At 44.6% G+C, this 24,843-nt stretch overlaps 1 protein-coding gene across 1 annotated transcript; it reads right to left on the bottom strand.

Moving 5' to 3' along the window:
* Positions 1-324: 324 nt before the first annotated feature.
* On the bottom strand, positions 325-24,189 carry DHX57 (DExH-box helicase 57). The gene is made up of 24 exons (XM_063328285.1): positions 24,153-24,189; positions 22,509-22,729; positions 21,681-21,833; positions 21,232-21,402; positions 19,693-20,504; positions 18,049-18,242; positions 17,787-17,908; positions 17,329-17,524; positions 16,444-16,568; positions 15,115-15,248; positions 14,389-14,443; positions 13,419-13,621; positions 12,242-12,358; positions 11,786-11,882; positions 10,349-10,522; positions 9,876-10,076; positions 8,749-9,025; positions 7,218-7,313; positions 7,035-7,118; positions 6,772-6,909; positions 5,728-5,802; positions 4,407-4,541; positions 3,142-3,342; positions 325-3,032 (listed from the first exon to the last, which is right to left on the bottom strand). The coding sequence occupies exons 2-24, from the start codon at positions 22,718-22,720 to the stop codon at positions 2,889-2,891; spliced, it is 4,116 nt and encodes a 1,371-aa protein (XP_063184355.1). The 5' UTR covers positions 22,721-22,729; positions 24,153-24,189; the 3' UTR covers positions 325-2,888.
* Between the last annotated feature and the right edge of the window lie 654 nt (positions 24,190-24,843).

Here is a 24,843-nt window from a genome sequence, read left to right as displayed (position 1 = left end):
GTCATTCTTACTGTTTGGTCTTGAATGTTACGGTGATCGGTACCTTGTGGTTTTATCTGCACTTCCCCAAAGTGCTCGGTGAAGGTGAAAACCGGGCTGGATGATTTGACTTAGAAAAATGTCTAGAAAGGGTGTTAACAGATGGAAAAACAAGGAGCATGTGAAGCCTGGTTTGTCTGTCATGTTTATTGGTATTTGGAATACTTCTGGAATGTAAAATATTGAAGTAAATATTTTTAGAAATCTTGTTTTATGTCCTGGTTGTCCAAATAGTACTTCTTTGTGATACTTAGGATAAACTGGCAGTTCTGGTGCAGAAGATAATACACATAGATACTCTTTTTAGGAAAACGTAAGTGTTTTCTTACAGATTCACAAGCAGAACCTGCAGGTCATGTTTAAGTAGCCGTACATCTGGGAAATCCAGAGCTCATGTTACCACCTGCCTGACGCGATCTGCCTGGTCCTGTGTTCTCCTGTGGCAGTAGTTTAACCAAGGGACTCCCTGCTGTCCTGATGGGTTGTTGCTTTGGGAAACTGGATTGTAGCTGCCAGTACACAGATGGTCCCCGTCTCACCACGGATAGGTTACTGAAGGAGTTAATATAAGTATGATAAACTAGTGCAAGGTATTTGCCGGTTTGATTTGTCTTTGCAGCTTTGGCTATTATCAGACTAGTAAGGAAATCGGAGTGCCACATGATTTAACTGAAAGTCTTCCTTAGAGTATGTTCTGGCCTATATTGCTGTGTCTTACAGGCCAGCCAGGAACCATAATTCTCTGGGGGCTTCTAATTTGTCAGCAGTGGGTTGATATGCTACAGTGGAGCACTGCAGTTGTGCATGGGCACCCAGCTCCAGGTTTTCAGATGAATTTTGGATATTGTTGCTTTACAGGATGTCCAGGTATTTAAAAAATGATAATGAGCACCTATGCATGAGTTCACAAAGACTCTTCCTCTGTGCTGCAGCATGTGTTTTGTCTTGTCCCTCCTCCCCTCTCCCCCCATGTTCGTACATTTTAGTGCATTGGTGCTTAGTAGGGTAAGTGGCTTTCCTTGCTGATGATGCTGCAATTAATATTTTGCTATAAGCTGCAGAAGAGGGAGCTGGAAGCAACAGCATTAAACTAGGGTGACCCAAAAGCCATTGCTAAACATGGCTGGGGGGAGTATCCCTTCCCCCTGCTGCATTGCAGTTTGCATGTAGCACAGTAAAACTATGCCATGCGACAGGGCTTTTAGCAGGGGGTAGCTTTTTCTCTTATTTTCTTCTGTACTGCTGAAGCAAGCTGACTCCACAATAAACCTCTAGATTAAACTCTAGTGCCACCTTCCTTTTTCAGCCTTTCCACTCAGTATTGCAAGAAGGAGTGCGCTCAGAGGTACAGGATGAGGGCTGGAAGGAGGGTTACTAGGGGCAGGCTTTGGGAGGAGGGAGGAACCACTCTTCAGTTGGTTATTAATAGTAGCACTGCCACTGTGTTTGGTGCTTCTCATCCGTATTTAATGTGCATCTCGTCCTGTCTTGGAGACTGCTCTCTCAATGGCAGTTGCAGCTGTGCTGAGGGCTTGCAGTGTGCTGCTGGGGAGCGCAGCAGCTGGGGTCCAGCTCCGCCCCTGCTGTTCACCTGGGGGGCTGGACTGCCTTTATTCTGAACGGTAAATGGAAGGGGGGAGATGGAGCCTGGTTCTGTCACTATTACACAAAGTAACAGCTGGCCCTGCAGCCCAGGCGGTGAGACGTGAGGTGTGTGCTCACAGTTGACTATCCACTGTCATCCTTTGAGTGTATCTATTGATCTGTGCTCTTCCCAGACTTGCCCGTTCTGTCACTGGCAGACAAAAAAACGCACAAGCATACAGATGTGCAGTTACAGAAGTATGGCGCTGCCGTTGGCCAACATTAAGCTATGGGGACAGTTTAGCTGCCTGCAGATCCCCGTACCTGCATTCTGCTGCACTGATATGCGTACAGGTCCACGGCACTGCACAGGTTTTGGTACTCCTGTCTTCCTTGTGCAAGGGGCTGTTGTGGTGAAACTGCTGTTGCAAACAGTCAAGTGTGGGTTTTTTTGACAAATTGAACTAGCCCTTAAATGCTGTGTCCTCTCTGCTCCTCCCTCCTCAGCCTGAAGGCTCTTTGGAGGCAGGGCTGGTGATGGAGCCAGAGGTCACTCTGGTTTTACAGATGACAGCAAAGTTATTTCACTTAAGGCACTTGCTGTTATTTGCGATCGCTAGTACCTCAGGCAGTTCAGCTGTAGCAATGCTCAGCATTGCAACTGAGCAGTGTCAAAAGGAAGAAGTAATAGTTCATTATTACTACAGCAGTTCACCACCCTCTTCTGTAGCAGCTTGCTCCCCAGAGCAGTAGTTTGGCTTGAAGTTTCCAAAAGCAGGACTTCCTTCCTGCTGTGCAGCCAAAACCGACTACCTCAAGTAAAGTCTTGGCCAAAATGTAGAAGTGATTTTAAACCAATTTGGGAGCAGCTTCTGATGTCACACGCTGCCTCCAGACTTTACTATTACAGGAAGCGGCCGTGGAGCAGGGTATTTGTGTGACCATAAAACACTACTGCCAGCATATGGCCTCAGAAAAAAAAAAACCACTTTGCTTCCTTACACGGAGGATCCTGTTCCTCCTGGGAGATTTGCCATTTGCCCATTTCCCAGAGTGTACTGGAAGCCACCTTACTGCCAGCTAGCAAGCTCTCTGCAAACAAAGTGGGGAAAAAACACAAACCAAAACCCCCTGTTCAATAGTATAGTTGCCAACTCGGTCTTCCAGAGATCAGTGCCATGTTTTGGGACAACAAATACATCAAGACACCGCTGTTACTTGGTCTGTTCTCAGGCACTGAGTCTTTATAGAAAGCTGTTCTCACGTTACTGCGTGGTCACAAGCTTTACAATCATACCGATGATCCGGGAGCCACGGGGGCACATGCATAAATCCATGCTGGGATTCTTGATTTTATCTTGCAGCAGCTGGTCTAGTTCACAGCGCAGCTCTTTCACCAGCTCAGCCACCTAACACACAGTAAAACACAGAGGCGAGTGTAAGGCTCAAGAAACGCATCATCTCCTGCATTCTAAACGCAAGCGCGGGACTCCCAGGATTATCCCTCCTTTTCCTTACCTGGTGAGAGGCAGCCACAAACCGTATCCATCCATCATCCAGAGAAATGACAAATTCTCCCTTCTGCAGCTGCATGTGCACCTGCCCGCCTCCGAGCAGGATCAGCGGGTACACCGACACCATGCTGCAGTCCCGAATGAACACGCGGCTGGTCTTGATTTTCTCGTGATACACCAGGTAGGGGCTCTCAAAGTGCCTCGTCTGCAACACGTACGCAACATCCTCGTTAAAGCGCCACGGCTCTTCCTACCTGCTCGGGCAAACGCCTGCCTGCCTCTGCCACGCAGGCCTCCCCTGCCTCTTACGGCTGCAGAGAACAGCAAACGTGCTTGAAATGCACCTGCTTAACTAACACACTCCCTCTGACCCGTAAGAGCTGCCAATAACTTCGCTAGTTATCCCTTGCTCCTTCCCACTTTGCAGAGAGGAGGTGAGAAACAAGCCACTTCCATTATTAGCTTATTAATATTAGCTTATTAATTAAGCTAGTTGCCTCAAGGCCCCATGTTCTCCATTTCATGCTAAGGACGTTTTCATATGTGATTTTGTTAACGCTCTTTAAAAGCAAGAGTGATCAACAGTTCAAAGCCTTTGTAACTCAAGTATGTGGTCAATGATTAAAAAAACCCCACTTTCTTAAAGCAAATGATTTATATTCTGCAAAAGGCAATGAATCATCAAATATGGAGACAGTTCAAGAGACAAATATTACCTATATCATGGCGGAGAAAGAAGAGCTTTTATCTAAGTATTAGCTATTAAGCTGGAAAGGAAATTAACTTCTGAGTTTGAGGACCCATGAAGAAACAAACCAGAGCATATGCCTGAATTATTTACCAATAAATGATATTTCAGCTGAAGGAACAAAGCCTGGGGAGGGGTGGCGGGGAGAAGCCGTCTGCATGTACGCAGGTGCTCCATACGTGCACGCGATCTCGGGCAGTACCGGGGTGAAGCCGGGGAGCACTGCGACCCCCACACCTTTGTGTGCAGCTCTGCAGAGGCAGCTTAAGGAAACATGAACTGGGGGTTACCGCATCTGCTAACTCCACTCCCGAGGCTGGAGTTTAACTGTGCGCCCACGAGGACACTCTTAACTCGGGAACGCACCATTATTTACAATTTTAACAGGGGACTGTTCAATTATAAAGACTTTTTTTTTTTAACATCGATAGGGACCCTCGCTGTCATCTTAACTGCTCAAGCAAAGGTGATTTCTTTTATAAAAAGAGCACGCGTTGCAAAAAATAAAAAAGAATCCTGACCTGATAATTCACAGATGAAGGGTGAATGTGAACATAACCATCATTTTTGGTAACAAACTTCAGCTCTTCTGCTTTTGGTTGCATTTTGACCGCTCCTGTGCTGGTCTTCTGGTATTTGCTCTCTGGCTTTTTCACCTGTGTGGTAAGAGAAAAAAGTTATAAAAATCCACTGTACCAGAAACCTTTTTTAACTTATGTTTTAGTTTTATCAAAGCCAGAAATTCTCAAGCAGTAACACGTCAAGTCACTAGAGACAGGTGCTGCCTGTCACCAGTCACTCTGGGCGCTGCCTAACCGTGACCGTTCCTTTGCAACCTCAGCCTTCAAAAAGCTGTAATTCAAAGTAGCTTCTTAAGAACACTTGCTGCTGTCTTCTGCGTGACTTGTCCTGGTTTGAGGTAGAACAGAACCAATTTTCCGTTTTGTAATTTTACTTTTTAGCTGGGCCTCTTCTAACTGACTAAAGTCTGAAATTTAACAGCATCTTGTTCAGAAACTGTTCACTCTCAGAGTGATAAGACCCGATTATACCAAGGGATGGTACACACAGAGGCTCTTGCTTAGACTTATTGCCATAACAGCCAAGGTCAGCTCACTTCACTGCTTGCCCCGTTAGAGGGTCGGAAGCGGAAACGCGTAGAAGGGTCCCACCTGTAGGGAGGAGTGGACAGGACAGGCGCCCCAAAACTGACCAACAGGGTATTCCACCCCATTGCATCACGCTCAGTGTAAAAGCTGAGGGATCAAAAGGTCAGCTCTGCTTCTTCAGTGGCCATTGTCCGAGGGGGACCCTGTCTGTCTGTCTGCTTTTGATCCTGATCTGAGCATTCCTGACTCCAGACCCATAATCCAGTCCCCATCCGTCACTGACTCCAATCTGGGACTTTCCCCATGCCTGCTGGTGACGCGATCGTCATCCTGTGAGCTAGATATATTTTGTATATATTGTATACTTTTGAAATTAATATATTTTATTATTATTTATTTATTAGTATTTTCATTAAAGTAGTTTAGTTCTTTTTCTAAACTCTTAAATCTCTTTACCTCTTCCTCTCCTCTCTTTGGGGCGGGGTGGAGGGGGGGCATCTGTCATTCTGATTGGCCAATCCGGCCAAAACCGCGACAGTGACGCTCAAATCACCCCGTAGGAGCAGCAGCATTCTCGAGCAACACAAAACTGGAGGTCAGCTGCCTGCCTCGAACACCAGCAGCAGAAAGCTTTGGCAACCTAACCCAGGCTCAAGGCTGCCAAAGCCAGACTGAAAGCGGGCTGCGTGGATACGCCAGAGAGCAGGAGGAGAAACGAAAAAGCTTCTTTTACCTGGACAACATTGGGATACAGCGCAGCACACAACATAGCTGAGATCAGCTTGATGTTCTCCGCATTGGAATTTGCCTGTGAAATTAATGCACGCATTAGGTATTCTGCAGGTAAGTCTATAAAGATAAACACCTGCTTCTGGAATAACTGAGTTCCTGAAACCAGTTTACTTTTATAGCTGCACTGTGTGCTTTATAGGGGCGGACCAGTTACTGCTCTTGGGTCTCAGGCTACACCTGGGCCACGTTCCCCCCACTATAATAGAGCAAATTGGCCACCAACTATCTTATAGAATCACCTAGGTTGGGAGGGACCTTTCAGATCAGAGTCCAACCATCAACCTAATTCTGACAAAAACCATCACTAATCTAAACTATGTCCCTCAGCACCACATCTACCCGTCTTTTAAATACCTCCAGGGATGGTGCCTCAGCCACTTCCCTGCGTGCCGAACCGAACTGTTCCCTAATGTCTGGCTACAAAGTGGCTTGCCCCTGAGAGAAAGCAAGCACAAGTTGTCCCAAAGCACAGCGAGACTCTACAGCTACCAAACCCTTATCAGGTCAGCATGTAGCCCTAGGAGATCTCTGGCTCCGGAGGTACTGCTTTGTGAGGATCGTCTGCAGTGCTGAGACATTTCACTGCCTGCTCTGTAATGTAGTTCTGTTCACAGTTCCCAAAATAAGGTTGGCACTAATCCCAGCATTCAGGCCAGGTCATGAGTCAGACCCGTGCCTTTCCACCACTTGCTGACTCCTGACACGTCAAGGCAGCAGTGTTTCACTGTCTCAAAGGAGCAGGTTTCAGCTCATTTCCACATCCGGGCCTGCGCTTCCTGGGCACGTGAGGCCCCCTGCAATGGAGGCTGGTACCGGCACGTACGGGGAGGAAGAACAGAGCAGGCTGGAGATGACTGTTGCCAGTGTGAGACTACAAAGCCAGGCTGTGGCAAGAAGCCCACCAGTCTAGAGCCCACCTGGCTCCCAGGTGACATGAAAAAAACCCAGCAGCATTGTTTTGGAGCACTGAAATGCTGTGAATTACCTCTTCTCCTGTGGCATCCAACACGCCATCGCCTCCTTGGGACCACTTCTTCTCAATGTCCCTGGCTCTTAATCCCTCCTTCACAAACCCAATGTCAGAAAGCAGCTCCGTGAATTGCCGTTTGAGGCTGGCAATTTCCTATAAACAGACAACGGGCTGTGATGGGTGCCATGCAGAGCCAGGACAGCCTTCACCAGTTGCTTATTTTCGTCACTAGGACTCAGCCAGTGTCCCAGTGCAAGGCCACAAAAAACCTGACTTACCTGAAGAACTCTTCCTGACAAAAAGTTCTCCCTGCAGTAGTTGTAGCTTGCCTGAGAACCCTCTTGGATACTTAAACGCCATCCCTAGGTGAGAGGATGGGAAGAAACCTTTAATAAAATCTTTCACCTTGAATTTCAAGTGCATCACAAACCTCTGAGAGCGGCTACTGAATTTTAGCTCACCTTATAGGCCTGGAGAAGAGCCAGGTAGTCGCTGTTCCCTACTGCAAACTCCAGCTTCTTTTTGTTTGCTTCCTCCCTTTTATCCCATGGCGACACCTAGACAGGCAGTAACCGATTAAAGCGTGTTCTTCACCACGCAATTCAGACAAGCCATTGCGAGAGCTGCATGGCATATAATCTTCGGTATTTTCACAGCAGCTCACAGGTCACAATGCAAATTTTCTCCATGGATAAAATATGAGGCATTCGAAAATTCCTAGTCAACAGCAGAGCACCTAAGCCTACTGCCCTCTCTAACCACAGGAGATCCAAAGGTAAATTTGTGTTTGACCAGCTCACAGAAAATATTTCATTTTGGGCAGACCTCCAGCTGCAGAATGCCAAGATTTGTGAAAAACACCATCTGACAAATCTTAGCAAGTTAATGGAGCTGAACCTCCATTGAGAATGTCTATAACAGAGAAGAGCAGAGCGAGTCTAAAATCTGAGAGAGAGAAAAGGCGATAGTAACTCAAGACATTCAAAAAGCCGATTTAAGTTATTCTATAGCAGCATATAGAAACTTATAACACTTGAAGTTAAAATGCTGTATAAAATGCCCAATAAGCATATAGAAAACAATATGCAATTAAATAACTAGAACAAGCTATTTCCAATTCTTGCACAACTATCCTCAATACAAATTCTTTGCGCTACTAATGATAGCAATCAAAACTTCAAGAAAGTCTGACTTTTCAGGAAAGTTTGTACATTGCAAAGGAAGGCTAAGAACAGTAAGAGCACCTGTAAGTACAGCAGCTGATTCAAAAAGCCGAAGTGCAAGTGAACACGCAAACCAAGATCCAAACTGAACCCTGCATTCACAGCTCAGACACGTCAACTTCATCGTTGTCACTGTTGCGTAATTATTTGTAACTGCTTCTTATGCTACCATTCGTTTTCAATTTTTACACCAAGTTTGGACAAAATGGACTGACTGTAATTCTTAGCTCAAATCAAAACTAATTATAGAACGATAGAATCACAGAATGGTTTGGGTTGGAAGGGACCTTAAAGACCATCTAGTTCCAACCCCTCTGCCCTGGGCAGGGACACCTCCCACCAGACCAGGCTGCTCAAAGCCCCATCCAGCCTGGCCTTGAACACCTCCAGGGATGGGGCAGCCACAGCTTCTCTGGGCAACCTGGGCCAGTGTCTCACCACCCTCACAGTAAGGAATTTCTTCCTAATATCTAATCTAAATCTCCCCTCTTTCAGTTTAAAACTGTTCCCCCTCATCCTATCGCTCCACTCCCTGATCAAGAGTCCTTCCCCACCTTTCCTACAGGCCCCCCTTAGGTACTGGATATCCACTCTGGATAAATTTCCACTGGACTTTTTTTAATGAGCGCTGCATTATCGTATCTACAAAGTATGCTAAAAAGGAGAATTAAATTCCTCAAGTGTAGTACGTTGCGAGTTACAACAGCATTTTGCTGCTGCATGAAAACACACTGCTTTCAAATCGGGATACACGGTTAAGAATACTCACAAAAGGTGATTTAAAGGCCAGACTGGCTGCTATAGTTAGTGCAGGATCCAGGCAGCGGAAGATGGTGCCAAACAGCATGAGCTTGCCAATCCTGACATCAACGGGCAGCGAAGCCAAGTGATATCCCAGAGGAGTGAGCTTTTCGTCTGGAGTCAATGCTCCTAAGTCTTGCAGTCGCAGCTTTGATGCCCACAAAGACTCAGTTCTAGGGGGCTCAATTAGTCGTGATAAGACAGAGTGAAGACTCTGTGCAGAAAACATCTCCAGAATCTTAATTCTTAAGAAGGGGGAAAAAAATTAAGAAAGAAAAAAAAGCACCTTAGTTCCATACACAGGACAAAAAAGCAAGCTTTTATAAATACAACATAAAACAAAAACCAACGGAAAACATGCTTCTAAGAACATGCTCCCTAGAAGAGGCCTGTAACACGTTATTTCAAGTCAGGAAGCAATGTGAAAAAATAGCTGGGGGGCAGCGTACCTCATCCAATCTCACTGAGTCCTTAAGAACAGATTCCTATTTAGCACAATAGGGTTTAAAATAAAGTTTTTACGATAAAAAAAATAATAATTGTGTTGTTTCATTTCCTTATTGTACACAGGGGTGCAGAGTGTGCAGCAGGGATACGAGGGCCTCTTCATTTAGTATTTGCATGATGGTGGTGCTCGATGCAGGCTGTGGCTTTACTGCACTATGCTGCACAGAAACACCGCAGGAGAGTTTACAGCGTGAAGGGACAAACACCTACCCGGGGTCTGGAGTATAGAAATACAACTGTCTTTCTGGTGAGAAGAGATCTGGGAGACGTATCTTTTTCCTAGGATCAGATGCGAGCTAAGGAATGTGAAGGCAGCCAGGGAGAATAGGTGGCAGATGCAATTGGCGGGGGGGGGTGGTGGTGGTGGCAGGGGTGGTGTGTCTAGACGAGGAGGCAATGCGATAGCAAGATCAAAGCAACCAGCCAACAGAGCCTTAGATCTCCAGAGCAAGTTTCTTGGTTTCACAATGTGAGAAAACACTGAGGAAACTAAACACCTTGGCCGTGGCATTCCAGGTGCTCCCTGCAGTGGAGGAAGGACATTCTGCATCAACCGCTTTTTCAGGCAATACAGGAACAACAGCTCACCTTAGACAAAGCTGCTCCAAGGGCACTCTTTGTATTTCTGGTAACTGTTCTTTTATAAGCTGATGGTTATAGTGATGGCTACTGAAAAGATGAAAGCAGACACCTGAGGCTACACGGCCTGCTCGCCCTTTCCTCTGCAGAGCATTGGCCTTGGACACAAATGTGTCTTCCAGACTTTCCATTCCTTTGCTTGGGTCGTACCTACAGGAGAGCAAGAAACGGGCTTATATTCAGGAGTGCAGAGTGAACAGGCTGGAGGTCAAGCAGGTAGATGCTGCCAACTTCTGTATGGACACAATTCCCACCCCCTTCAGTTGAATCTGAGTCTAGACTGGCTTCCTCCACCTTGGAGCAGCTTACTGCAAATCAAGTTCCTTCAAGTTTTTCCCAGCTCTTTGGAAAGCTAAAGTATGCAGCCCAAGGCATAGAGCAGTTTCCCAGATCACAAAGCCCTGAGGAATGAATCCCAGTACCTTTTCTCTTTCATTTTTCCAGAATCAATCACATAGACCACATCATCAATGGTGACAGATGTTTCTGCAATGTTTGTAGAAATGATGATTTTGATAACTCCTGCAGGAGGCCTGAGGAACACAGACTGCTGTTCTTCACTAGACAGTGAAGAATGAAGGGGATAAACCACACACCTGTAAGGACAATATGACAGCATGCTCAGTCCATCTCCAGCCTTTCCCCTCTTGGGAACAATCCGCCTGTGTACGCTTTTGCCCCACTGGTACCATGCACTGACTACAGCCACTCAAAGCACTATAAAACCAGCAAACTTCTCTGCCATATTACCTTTAAGACACAGAATCATGGAATCATTTACATTGGAAAAGACCTTTAAGATCATTGAGTCCAGCCATTAACCTAGCGCTGCCAAGTCCACCACTGAACCATGTCCTTAAGTGCCTCATCTACACCTTTTTGAGTGTACATCTTTTAAATACCTCCAGGGATGCTGACTCAACCACTTCCCTAGGCAGCCTGTTCCAAGGCTTGATAACCCTTTCAGTCAGGACATTTTCCCCAATATCCAATCTGAACCTCCCCTGGCGCAACTTGAGGCCATTTCCTCTTGTCCTATCACTTGTTACCTGGGAGAAGAGACCAACTCCCATCACGGTACACCCTCCTTTCAGTTGTAGAGAGTGCGAAAGTCTCCCCTCAGCCTCCTTTTCTCCAGGCTGAACAACGCCAGCTCCCTCAGCCGCTCCTCATAAGACTTGTGCTCCAGCACCTCAATGTCTTGTAGAGAAGGGCCCAAAACTGGACACAATATTTGAGGTGGGGCCTCACCAGTGACCAATACAGGGGGACAACCACGGCCCTCGTCCTGCTGGCCACATTATTTCTGATGTACATAAGGTGGCAAAGTTTACTGAAGGGGCAGGTCTCAGAACAGAGTTGCCTCTTCTGAAGAGTCTAGAATCTGCCATTTATAACGCCAGACTGGAAGAAATCACTCCAGCTAACCTTGCCATGGACATCTGTGTGAAAACTCTTTAGTCAAGGAGATTCAATTACATCCCCACGTAACAATCTAAGGCCAAAAGAGAGACAACTGAATGTGTCTCAGCAAACATTCTGAAACAGAATTAAGGGTCGAGGTGAAGTTTTCAACAGTCCAGTGGATCATGCAGAGCGCAAAATGGAGAACATTCATGACTAGGGTCTCCAAGAACTTCAACAACTAACCTTCCTGAGTTGAGGAGAAAAAACAAAAAGAGCAAGCCAATAAGATACTGGAAAACAATTACTTTGACTAGAGTCAAGACCTTTATATCACAAGCTGTCTCACACATTTAATAACCTTTATTTATCCCTAGATAAAGACAGGCTTTGTGCAGGAAGCTACTCTTTATTTATGGGTAAAGACCAATAGTTTTGGAGCTTTTCTGCCTTACCTCTTGCTGTGCCTGTTGTTAAAAAGAGCATTTGACTGGAGCTGCTCATAAAGCATCTTGATTTCTGCTAGACCAGGCAAAAATATCAACACAGCACCTATATAAGTAGATAAAAAAAAATAAAATCACTCAACCGAAAGGACAGCATGGTAGTTTGTCAGTGTGCAGAAGGGCCCAAGTCAAAACTCCAGCTCTGTTTTGCAATTATTGTACAAAAAACACACAGGCTGCAACAGTCCCTCACCAAAGGCTTCCAAAGTAGACAATTCTCTCACCTTCCCCATCCCACGTCTATCAAGTGCTCTGTTACTCGTCTAGAACTTTTTCTTTTTTTTTTTTCAAAAATAATCAGTAACCACAGAAACTTTGCATGCAAAACATTAGCTTTGGGCTGTCTATAAGCGCGCAGCTGCCATGAATCTACTTTTGTTTATCTCTCAAAGACAATGGAATTACCTGGGGGGTATGAGTGTCTGCCAGCAACTATCCACTCCAGCAAGGCTTCAATTAATTCCAGATTAACTTTGTCCAAGTCCATGACAGACATTGTTTTCAACACTGTCTTGTTAACTCCTGGGGAAAAGGAAATAAAACACACAGTAAGTCTACCTCTTGTAAAAAACATCTGCTGTATCCACTGAACCAGCATAGCTGTACAACCAACCACACCTTGGTTTAAACAGCATCTGGCTTAGACAAGACAGAGGTGGCTCCATAAGTGAACCAATGCATCACATTCCCCTTTCCATGCTTCCCTTTGTTTCAGCTCTTCCTTTCTCATGCCTTACTGGGGCTCACACCTGCCCCGTGTGAAGCCTAGACCAAGATTCATTTACTAGCAGGACAACATGCACACATACGAGCAGTAAGAGGAGCCGAAAGCTTTTATATGGCCATTTACAGGTACCGCCAGGTCTACCTTCTCAAGCTCTCTCTTCTCCGTTCCAACGTTTCTTACATCAACTCAAGAAGATAGACAGATTCCTTTACTCCTCTGAGATGGCAACTGTTTAGCAGGAATCTGAAGATTTTAAGCAACGGCTTAAATACCACTCAATTGAGCAATGGCTCAATACCACTGAGGAGCTCACCATAAGGGTGTGCAGGGAGGAACCCTTCAGGACTAAGCACAAGGAGGATTTTGATGATGACAAAGTGGGAAGTTCATAGGAAGGTCTGCCCCTCTTATTAAGCCATTCACAGAGTGACTGAATTTCTCAAAGGCGGCTTGTCTTCTTTGAGAAGTAACCTCCTTGAAGTGGGCAGATACATGCTGTGCTTTAAGTAAAGCTGCTCCAGCAAGAACACACACAGAGAAGAAAGTGGAATTAACAAGGCATCTGAAAAGGGATGGAAAGAGATACTAGCTGAAAACTGTCCACTTTCAGACACTAAGAACTGTTTTCAGCCAAGATGTCTGTTCTAGTTTAAGAGAACAATGGGTTCTTTTTTTTTTTTCCTTCTTTAAGCTGCCAGGTTTCTGATCTCATCTAGAAGTAGTGACCTGCTTAACTTCGCAAGTACAAAACTCTGAATTATATACATGCATTAAACATACAATATTATATGCTAACATACCACGTTGGCTGGCAAGTGTTATATGCCAATTTATCAGCTTTAAGAAGGAGCTCACCTTTATATCGTGTAAGCAGCTGCTTCAGAGTTAATTTTTGGTCTGGATCTGAATCTCTGACACCTGTGTCGGTGCCTTCCAAAATGCCAGCACGTCTCAAGTCCTCCTCTACTTCTTCAAATGCAGTTCTTTTGTGTCTTCCATTTTGTTTGCTTTCTTGCTTTGTCTTGCGCCTGTAGGGACTACTGTCCTCTAAAACGTACCTGAACAGCAGAACATTCAGTGTCACGGAAAGAAGCCTAACAGTCTCCTTCTAATAATTAGCTACAGAGACAGGGTATCAAAAGTTTTTATATGTAAATCTGAGAGGAACTTTGTATAGTGGCCTGCAAACCCAATAACAGTATCAAAGCCAAGGTGTCCTTCCATACTAGGGTGTTAGCCTTTTAAAAACTATGATGCAAAAGACTAGGACTGCAAACTTGATCTTGACAGCTAAGTGGGCAGCTCAGAGGAACGACCTGCAAGTAATTTACAGTAGCTGATCAATATACTATCTGGAATGTCTGAGCTGCTGTGACTCCTCAGTAACAACAAAAGTTAACAGGAATCTGTTAACTGAACTGCAAGGAAGGGCTTACAAAAAGGAATTGTTTGGTATCTTGCATTTTTCACCTTCAGTGCTGAAATCTACCTTCAAATTTCTTCTGCTTGCCAACGTCTAACCATCACTGAAATAAGTAAAGCACGAGCCCTGACAAACTCTTCATGGCATAGCTCACCTTTTCTTGAGTACTTATGTGGTACCTAACGCAGAAAGGCTTGTTTTGGCACGAGATCCAAGACCCCACTGCAGTATAGGAAGTATGGTTTAAAGACAGTGCTTTAGTAGAACTCCAAGACTGCAGGTGATGGGGGAGATCTGGGAGGATTTCATTTTTAAATTCATGCACAGAACCACTGCAGTCTCAAGGTCAACAGTGCAACCTCAAAGGCCAAATACATCTCAGAATGTTTAGCAAATTCATACCTTGTCATTGCAATCACATCTTCCAGAAAAAACTGATCCACAGGAAATGTTCGACCTAAAAGGAAACATGAGAACACAACACGCAGAAAAGAGGAAAAAAGACAGAAGATGGTTATCATTTCACACAGGTTATTATGTCATACACTGTCTTCACAGCTCTCACCTACACTGCACTCTTCAACACAATTTCTCTCTAGGACAAACAGTGGATGTTTTCCAAGCCTGGTTTGGTAACATGCACTTACACAGTCAGAGAAGGGCTGAGACACTTAGGGGAACATACCCACGAGGCTATGTATTTCCTTCGTGCTCCATGTAATAACTTAGCAATTTAAAAGGCACATTTGGCTAAATGCGTACGCATCCAACTCCATCCTCTCACTGCTGCTTTTTCACAAGGATAGAGGAGAGTCTTCAGCTGTGGTGAAACTAGCTCAGGGAACCACGGTATGCACACCGTGTCATTTTTGGTTTGGGGGAAGGAAATTCTGCTGGTATAGAGAACAGCACAAAAAAAGCTTCATTTCCAAGTCTTCTCTCTCTCAAATCCCATTGGTCTTTCCTTCTAAGCCCTTGGAATCATAGTTCTGGTATAAATCCTCGTCTTGCCACTTTGCAAATTAGCCCTTTGCACTTGTATCGAGAAACACTTCGCAAGCAGAAACACTGAAAACAAACCCCTAAAACAATGAATGTGACAAGATAGTAAAAATGAATGGTTTTCACCTGGTATGTTAATAATTGGACAGGAGTGAAAGTATTGAGAAAAAAGCTCTGCATTCAAGGTGGCACTCATTAGTATAATGCGCAGGTCTGGCCTCTGAACCATTATATCCTTCAAAACCAGCAGCAAGAAGTCACTGAAGAAAACAAGCAAAAATACATTTGAATTTCTTCAGTGTTGACTTTCAGAGTTTCCTTTTTTCTCCCCATTCTGTCCACCTTCCTGGTGTTTTCAATAGCACAGCGATACCATCACGGTAGCATGAGCTTCTCAGAATGGCTGGAGGCTAATAATGCGGTAAATTAATGGAAGGCAACCTGCTTACTTTGTGGTTGTCCCTTACTAGAGTCTCAGGATCACTTGGCGAATTCATTTAAGCAACAAAAAGCTCTTATAAATTAATTACATTATATAAATTAATATACATTAATAACATTAATGAAAACACAAGAACAGTAGATAACAAGTTAACTCAAAGTAACAGATGAGTCCTTTTTGCTCCTCTTCCTCACTGTAAGAGTTATTCAAACTTACCCATTCTTCCCTGCTCACTGTATTCTTCCCTACATATTTATAGCTTTTGTGGCATGCCTAGAAGACTGGCTTGAAGTGATTTTACATGAGAAGGAAGAAGAATCCTTGAGACATAAAAGCCCTTTTATAAGGCTAAAATATAATCTGACCTGTAGAATATTGGGTCGCATTCAAAGCCTCCCAGAAACCCACTGCACTGCAGCGTTTCACAAGGAAAACCTCAAAGAAATGATCCTTGCCACTTAGTTTACAGAGATACTGACAGACATTATCTTTTGCCTGGCATCAGCAGGTAAGTGGGGTAAAACTATAGGAGGCTGGAGCAGGATAGGATGAGACTGTCTAGAACTAGTAAAATCTGTAGATTGGAAGGAAACGTGTGCACTTGTCCCTTGCCGGTGCTCTGCTGAAGCCTGCATCAGGAGAAATAACTTCCAAAAGGGCTCATAAAGAATTAGAGTATTCAGTAAAAGCTAAAACAAGGGAAGAATAAGAGCCGTAACCTAGTTAAGAAGTTACTTAACCCTTCAGCCACATTCAAAACCTCTTATCAACACCACTGCAATGTAATGGCAGATTGGAGGCACAGAAATTTAAGAGAGATGGACTTTCTTTGCAAGCTGCTGCAACACAACTTCTTACTGCCCAAAGACAAGAACCTAAAATCAGACTCCTTCCACCATCCTCCATTACTGCCCCAGGATCAACAAGCCTGACTTCAGTTACTGGCACCTTAGTCACCTTTATCCTTCTGACTAAGTTTCTTCATTTTGCTTATGGGACAAGAGATTATTTACCTTTCTTCTGTTCTTTCGTGAACTTCATCAACAATAACATGTGTGATTCCCTGCAAAGTCAGATCTCCTTCCAGCCTTCTCAACAGCACACCAGTAGTGCAGTACAAGAGTCGGGTAGCTGAGGACTTGAACGGTAAGACAAAGCATTCAGTTGACTTTGTGCAGCTTAACACAGTGCAAAGAGAACATGAGTTGCTGTAAATAAATCATTTGGTTTCAGCTGAGTGGCAGGTTTGACAGAAAGGGAAAAAGCAACCCCTGCTGGAGATGGGCAGAACAATTCTTCTTCGATTAAAACTTAAGAGCATCTCCTTCTTACCAAGGGGCATTGCTAGCTACAAGGGGTAAACAAAAAATCTGAACTGTTTTTCCTGTGGATGTTGCTTTCTGATAAACAACTCAGATCCCTGTCCCTAGAAAGACTTACTAAATCTATTTTTTCACAAAATTCTTGGAAAAATCAATCAGCTGCAATTTAGACAAAATTTCTCTTCCAAGACAGCAGTCTGAATTCAACCCCCCTTTCTAGCTGACTGAAGTTGTACCCTTCAGTCTCTACTTGGGACACAAATGGAAATGGAGACAAGTGGAAATGAAGTCAGTAGTCTTCCAGAGGACAGAAATATTACTCATACTCTCAGCCCCCTTCACCCGTCTCAACAGAAAGAGAAACATCAATACAAGATATAGTGCTGCACTCTCACTCCGTAAAGTGGACTGAGCAACTTGAGAAGAAATAAAGTATAGAATATATTTCATAATATAATACAGAATATAGGTTATCTCACTGTATGGCAGATATAGGGCAGCGATTCTGTATGCTATAAAAGCACTAAGCACATTTTAATAGAACTGAATGAAAACCAACAAGCAAAGCATACATACCTTTACACTTTCTAGACGGATCTGATATCCAACAGTGTGTCCAATCCTTTCTGTTCTTTCTTTGGCTACACGTTCAGCCACAGAAATGGCAGAGATCCTGCGAGGCTGGGTGCAGATGATGTTTGCAACTCTGCTTGGAGATCCTTGCAATGAAGCATCCAAAATAAACTGAGGAATCTGAGTGGTTTTCCCACATCTGCATAACAAAATCAGGGATAAATTAAAAAAAAAAAAAAACAAACACACCACCTTCCACCCATATAAATTAAGATGACTGTATTCCACTAAAAATTTGCTTTGTTTCATTAATGTCATCCTCCACATGAAGTTCACCTAGGACTGCTGTCACTGGCCACAGATGGACCATGACCCCAACGTTTTCAGGACATGAATACATATTTCACATTCTTCTGTGCATACGTTCATACATAAGTCTGTATGTGCAATCACACTCTTACCCTGTCATGCCGCTCACAACAAGAACTTGGTGGCTCTTCAGCAAATCAAGAATTGTTTCTCTCTCTTGCCATGCAGGGAGCTTCTGTCTTTCATACAACATGGACTGGAAGTGCCTAGAAGACTGATGCACGAAAACAGACAGCATGGCAGTAAGAACACCACTGGAGTGGAACAGAACCATTTGAAACAGCAGCCTGTGGCTTAAATATTTGTTTCTCTAAAGTAAGCATGAAAACAGATATTCTGTTCTGTACATTATACCTTTTTCAGCCGAAATTGTGTGCAGATTTTAACATTTTCATTATATAGAGACTTTGCCTGCACATCATACTTTTTGGAAAGCTTTTTCTTGAGGTGGACATAACTCTCGTTCTCCACAACAACTTGTTCAGGCTCATTTTCCTCCTCCTCTTCTGCCGCCACCTCTTCTTCCTGAGGCTCTGACACTGTTGAGGCTTGAGACAGAGAATGTACAGTTAGGTATTCTTGTTACTAAGGAAGAGGAGCTCATCAGCACTGAAGCGACACATGTTCCAGGGGCATTCTCAACAAAGAGCCTTGTTAGACTGGAGCTGAGGACCTGCAGGACTGTTTTTGCCATGTATTTAGTTCAACACTACCAGCAAACCTCCCCTCACCCTAACAAACAAACCACAACTTCTCCAGCTCCAACCCACTTGTCACTACCCCTGCACCAGCTGTGCTCTGCAACACCACGGCCTGGGTGGCCACACGGTGAACCAGACTGGTAACTGGTTTGCCTTCCTGAATGATTTTCATGTGTCTCAGCTCCCCTCTCGAATTCACCACACGACCACTTCTGTGGAGCACAAGACTGTGATGGCAACTCCTGCTTAAATTAATTAAAACTACACTGTAACATTAAGTGTTAAGCCATTGCCAAGCACTTTTAAACCAAGGCTGAAACTGGACCAGGTACTTTGGTTCCTCCTGCCTATCGATTGAGGTGGGATTTGCTCAGACTGTAAGCCATCCCTTGAAAGTTTTAAGGCTACATTTATCTAAACAAGGTATTTTATAACACAAGGAAAAAAAAAACATACAGAAGATCTGATTTCAATTTCTGGAACAAGCTGTCTTTCTGTTAAAAAAATGGAATAATTTGTTTCGCTACAACAAAAAAATAGGCTGTCACTATTTAGGTGCTCTAAAATGCAAAGCAGTTGTTCTTGAGAACTCTCTTGAAGAAAGTTTGCTTTAGATAAAACAGTTTTAGAATTAAGAGCTTGAAGGTCATCTATGCCACAGAGTTGCTGTCGCCCTGCCGTAAGTGACACAGTCTGAACTCTGTGAAACCCTGTGAAATCAACTTAGTTGCAATCGCATGCAAAAAAAGGAACAACACCTTGAACAAAATTATAGAACCACTTGCAACATTTAGTTAGCCTTAAATCCATCTTTACAAAAATCAATTTTGAGGAGGTGTTGGTAACTTTAAGTAATTTTCTTTTTTAAAAAAAGATGTTTCTGAATTTATAAGTAGCAGATGCACCAAAGCTTGCAAACAACCTTCCCTGCTCCCCTTTCAAGCACCCTTCTCTAGTCAATTTTGTTGAGTTCCCACCACATATCTCAATGGCTTTTTATTGATTGTGTGGGAATAGGCATCATTCACTCTGCCAACCCACACTCATTAGCTCTGTGCTCCTTTAACTCGGTTCTTGCCAGCAGAAAACCTCTCTGCTGCAGCTTTATTATGGAAGGAACTTCCTGAGGCACAGACAAGTTACGGATCTGGCTCACCACATGACCTTAATCTCCAGAAATAGATTTGGAACAGATGCTTGAATTGGGTGCTCTGCCTTCTCTCTTTTTTTTTTTTTTTTTTAAAAAATCTTTTTGACTGTTCTTAGCCCAGAAACCATAAAGGGAAGTTTGGTGTACCTTCGGATATTCGATTTGAACCAGACGTACTCTCTGTCTGTAGCTTTACCGAAGGTGTTGCCAGCAGGGACATAGGAGGAACACTGTACTTGTGGTGAGTATTTTTAAGTAACTCGCTTATTTCAGATTCATCTTCTAAGCAAGTCACTAAGGTGTACACCACTGGTTCATGAGACTCTGCAGCTATCAAGGCCTTTCCAAAGAGGAATTCAGCAATGTGTAAACGACAAGCAAGAGGTAGATTCTCATCGGTGGAATAAAATGCCACAAGAGGTGCCTGGAGTGGATACTTGTTTTCTTCAGGAAATCTTACTTCGAGTTCATATACAGGACCATCACTGTTAGCTCTGAGATGAGCATCATCGACAGGGTTCCTGGCTGGTTTTAGTGGGTGGTTTGGAGGGAACTCATGTCCGAATCTGCATTTTGAACCAAACCTGCAGCCTCCTTGGAGATAAAATTTACATATTTCCTTTGAAGTCTGCTTTGCTGTGTCCTTAGTACAACCACCCTTTTGTTTAGATTTGCTGAACTTGTTTGCTAGGTACTCCAATTCCAAACTAAAAGTCCAAACTCGATTTTGAATTCTTTCTACAAATTTTTCTCCATAGATTGACCGGAGGGCAAAAGCCTCTTCTTGTCTCTGTTCTAAACATTCTTCTTGACTGGCTTCAGCAGCTGTTGCAGAAACCTGCATCTTCTCTCCGTATTTGTCAGTAAAGCACTGCAATAGCAAATACTCCAAGGATGCCCCAATGTTACCATTGCAGGATCTCAGCACTGTCCTACAACGCTCGCTGTCAAAACCATACCTGCAACAAAGCAGAGACAACATGGCAACGAGTGACAGAGACTTGTACGAAACAAAATAACCACAGATCTGCTTGATTAGGCTTACAGTAAGGAAGCACGTATGGCATGAGATACTATTAGTATTACTGGGGGAAAAAAACCCCATACCAAAATATTTATGCTGTTTTGAATGACAGTGGCAGGCAGTAATTTGGTGTCTGTGAAAACTAGTCCGTTGTTTAAAAGGTGACAAATCGGTTTATGTCGCACATAATAGCTACAGGATTAGATTTCCCACTTGAACTACATAAATTAAACTCTTAAAAAAAAAAAGCTGAGTCCTGTCACATATAAAACACTCTCAAATAAAGCAAAAATAGTTAATAAATGCTCATATCTGAGCAAAATGGATGAAGAACACTTACAAGGTTTTGAAACATTAGCTACCTGCAGGAAACACATATATAACAGCAATGGTCCCTGAGCTTTCCCAATATCTGTTTCATTGTCTTGAAGAAAGAACTGAAAATTTACCTGAAAAAAGGCTAGAGTGATCTATTTTCATAAAAACATTATTTTAAATTAACCTAGTTGAGCATTAATTTGATTTGTAGGAGATACAAACTCATCAGTTCTGCACATAGAGCTTCCCTGGAATCAAGAGGAAATCCAAGCACTGAGAGCTTACAGTATTGAGACTAATGATTTACCTCTTCAGGATACAAATTATTCACTGAAAAGAATCACCTGGAGAGTTTGTGCACAGCAAACGAAGACACTTCACTTTCCACAATTCTGTGCTCAGCTGGCTCAGCAGACGACCTTGGTATTATGTCAGAAAGTTCCTGATCTGTTGACCAGCATTGTTCATCATCAAGGTAATCAGCTTCGTCATCGTCTTCACCACAACCAGCTACTCTGATAAAAAGAGTTATCAAATTAAAATGAAACAAAATTATGCTGTTGAGTAGACACAAAATTCTGTCTCTGCAGTTTTAAACCGTCCATTTAAATGACTCTGATACCCCTTTCCCAGAGTTAATATTGTAGGAGAACAAAGCAGACTCAAAATTACAGGATTTGAGATCAAATAAAAAGTTAAGGGAAAAAAGAATACTGTTTTCATTTCTAACAGTGTGTCTGTTAAAGCGTGCTCATCTGTAAGAGCTAGAAGTAGCGCCTCCATTTAAACTAACTCTGATTCAGGAGCCAGCTCCTGTGCTTGAAGCTCTTGAAGAAGTTCTTTCACTCTTCTCTGATTCTCTGACGTCATGTGTATGGTCTGCAGAGGCATTTTCGCTTCGGGTCTCTGTTTCGTTTGCCCTCCTCTTCTGGCAGGGGCGTTTGATCTAAAAATTAAAATAGAACACAACACTGACTTATTTGCACGGCTCAACTGATCTGTACTGAATTGGGATGTGTTAGGACCCAACTCTGTAGTTCAAAACAGGAAAACCAAAATACAACAAGGCCATCACCTAAGGATTATTCAGTTGGGCTCATTCTTACGTGACCAGGATGTGTATGTCTACATCTGTGCATACACAAGCATGCACATATGTATTTTATCCTATGACAAATCCAAAGTGATTTAATAAACACTTTGCTAGGTAAAGCTTTTCTCAGACTACAGTACAACCAAGTATTTCTAAGTCAGATTGGTCAGAATACATTCAGGATACCAGATTAGTTCTAAATCGCTTATTTTCCATGGCCCAGCTTCAGCTTTGTAATACACAAAAATGAACGTCCTGTGTTTATTAGTGTTTTCTGATCAAGGTCGTTCTGAAATTACTTTATGACCAAAGAAGAAAATCAGAGGTTCTAATATTTAAAAAAACCCAAACAACTGTCCTAGCTATAAAACGTTAAAAATGTTAATCAAAAAACACAGGTAAAAACTGCTTCATACCGAAACAGCTTAATCACCCCCTCACTCTTCTGTATATTCAAGGGTGTCCAAAACCAGCCCCAAAGTATCCCAAATATCTCTATGCCAAACCCCTCCAAATTAACAAAAAGACCTGGATTCCAGCCTTGGTTCCTCAAAGAGACAAAAATCATCTCCATTGTCCCAGATTTTGCTTGAACATTTCCTATTTCCACCAAGTTGAGATTTGTTTGAATGGCCGCTGCTGCCGCCTCCTCTTCCTCCTGCCCTTCCTCTTCCTCCTCCTCCTCTCCCTCTTCCTCCTCCTCTGTTGGGCTTTCCTCTTCTCCTCCCTGCTGAACTCATGTTCTCTTGCTGAGGAAGGGAAAAAACATAGCCCTTAGTTAGGAAGATTATCTAGCACATTGCAAATGTCTGGGCACACATTACATTATTTGTTTTATCATGTGACAAGAGAAGATAGCCACTTCAACTGCAGTTGATTACCTGCACGTTAGTGTATTTGTAGGCACCTGAAGCAAAGCACATTCTTCTAGAACACTATTAAACAAGTTCTGTGGTTTTAGAAAATAAAAGAAATATTCCTTACAACTGTTCAACCAAAACCTGCAGGATCTCTGGGAAAAGGATGAGCCTACCAGCAGTGCTGCCTAGTGTGGTAGCTCCAGTTCTGCCACTCTGATGGAATTTTCTTGGACATGGGGGAGCCCAAAGTACAAACCTTCAGGAGAACTTTCACAGCAGAAAGCAGACAGTGCCCTGCCACTTTTTGACCTGGGAGTTTGCAGGGCTGAGAATAAAAGGTCAAAAATACAGTTTGTTTCCACATTAACCTGCTCCTGATCCATCTCCTTCTGCAAGGAGCTGCCCAGACGGCTGAGCGGTCTGTGGAGCCTGGGCAGGGGAGAGATTAGGGACCTGTCCTGGAAAACAGAAGCCCTCCTCTCCTCCTCACAGCAGGATCTTCACCAGCTCTGACACAAGCTTGTTAGCATTAAGCAGCTGTTGCCAGTGACAGAATGGCTCAACATTTAACAGGTGCCCCAGCATCACGCTCCTGCACGTGGAAAGCTATTGCAGGGCCAGGGGAGCAGCTGTGGACAGCCTGGCAGGAGCTTACTTCCCAGATCTTCGCACCGGCACCTCCAGAGCCAGGACAGGAACTGCTGCGGCCACGCACGAGTAACAGCCCAAACGAGGGCTTGGAGACAGCAACAGTTTGGGGCTTGGAAAGAAGGAAACTTCCCTTTCTGCGGTAGTTCCCCCCGCTGGAGCTCCACCAGGACAGGGCGGGATTTAACACACCAGCTGACCCTGCTCAAAGCACCCTGGCACAAGCGACGGCGGCTGAGAGGGTGAGCACGGCAGGCGGACATGGGCTAGCAGCCGCCTCCGAGCACACCGTCACACGGGCCCTGTCTCCTTCCCCTCAACACGCAGCATGGAGCTGCGGGCCCAGAACACCTCCGCCTCCCTGCCGACTCCTCCAGCATCCCCCCGCCTCGCACGCCTCTTACGGGGTGTCCCGTCCCCGGCATCCCACGGCCGGGGATCCCCAAACCTCCTCTCCCGGCGCTGCCCCTCCCTCACCGCAGGCTCCCCGTCCGCCCCCCCCCGCTCCCGCCCACGGCGTCCGGACGCCTTCCCCTCAGCCGCCTTCACGGGCCCGCCCGCGCACCCCTTCCCCCTCCGTCCCCGCTCTCCACGGCGCCATCGCACCCTCCTGGAGACCCCTCCACCCCCCGGGGACTCCCGTGCCTCCCCGCCCCGCTCTCACCCCTCCGCTCCGCACCGGCCCGGCGCAGCGTCCCCTGACCCGGAAACGCCCGTCTTCCCCTTCCGGGTCGCCGGCCTCCCTAGCAACCGTCTACACCTCCGCATGGCAACCATGGGCGGTAAACTCCTTGCCTCCCCGGCCTCCCCGCTCCCCTCACACGATGCCCCGCCGACAGCGCTGAGGGCTCCGCTGTAACGAGTCGCACACTCAAGCAGCACACTGATCATTACGCGCGGTGTCAAGCTGCTGTGTATTTGAATATATCATAGAATCACAGAATGGTTCGGGTTGGAAGGGACCTTAAAGATCATCTCGTTCCAACCCCCTGCCATGGGCAGGGACACCTCCCGCCAGACCAGGCTGCTCAAAGCCCCATCCGGCCTGGCCTTGAACACCTCCAGGGATGGAGCTTCCCTGGGCAACCTGGGCCAGTGTCTCACCACACTCATGGTGAAGAACTTCTTCCTAACATCCAATCCTAACGTCCAATATATGTATGTGAATCTATATTTGAATTTCAGCTAAAAGTTGTGTCCTGGTTTAAGCGACACGGACTAATTTCTCTTCTAATGCTGGGGAAAACTGCACTTTTAGAAGACTTTAGTGTCTGAATTTGTGAAAATATTTACTTTATAGCCAGCTATGGTACGTGGGTTTCCAGGTCTCAGTGTTTCCGAGGTGGCCAGGTGCG

The sequence above is a fragment of the Chroicocephalus ridibundus genome, chromosome 3, assembly GCF_963924245.1.
Source record: "Chroicocephalus ridibundus chromosome 3, bChrRid1.1, whole genome shotgun sequence".
NCBI classification, from domain to species: domain Eukaryota; kingdom Metazoa; phylum Chordata; class Aves; order Charadriiformes; family Laridae; genus Chroicocephalus; species Chroicocephalus ridibundus.
The sequence above is the reverse complement of the archived record's forward strand: the minus strand, read 5'-3'. Positions and strand labels throughout refer to the sequence as shown.

Excerpts from the sequence above, each read along its gene's own strand:
- DHX57 (XM_063328285.1), bottom strand. The coding sequence starts at position 22,720 with ATGAGTTCAGCAGGGAGGAGAAGAGGAAAGCCCAACAGAGGAGGAGGA. Across the intron at positions 4,542-5,727 it reads TGTATCCCAATGTTGTCCAG|GTGAAAAAGCCAGAGAGCAA; the intron begins GTAAAAGAAGCT and ends CTTACCACACAG. Across the intron at positions 3,343-4,406 it reads CTTCATCTGTGAATTATCAG|ACGAGGCACTTTGAGAGCCC; the intron begins GTCAGGATTCTT and ends TACGTGTTGCAG.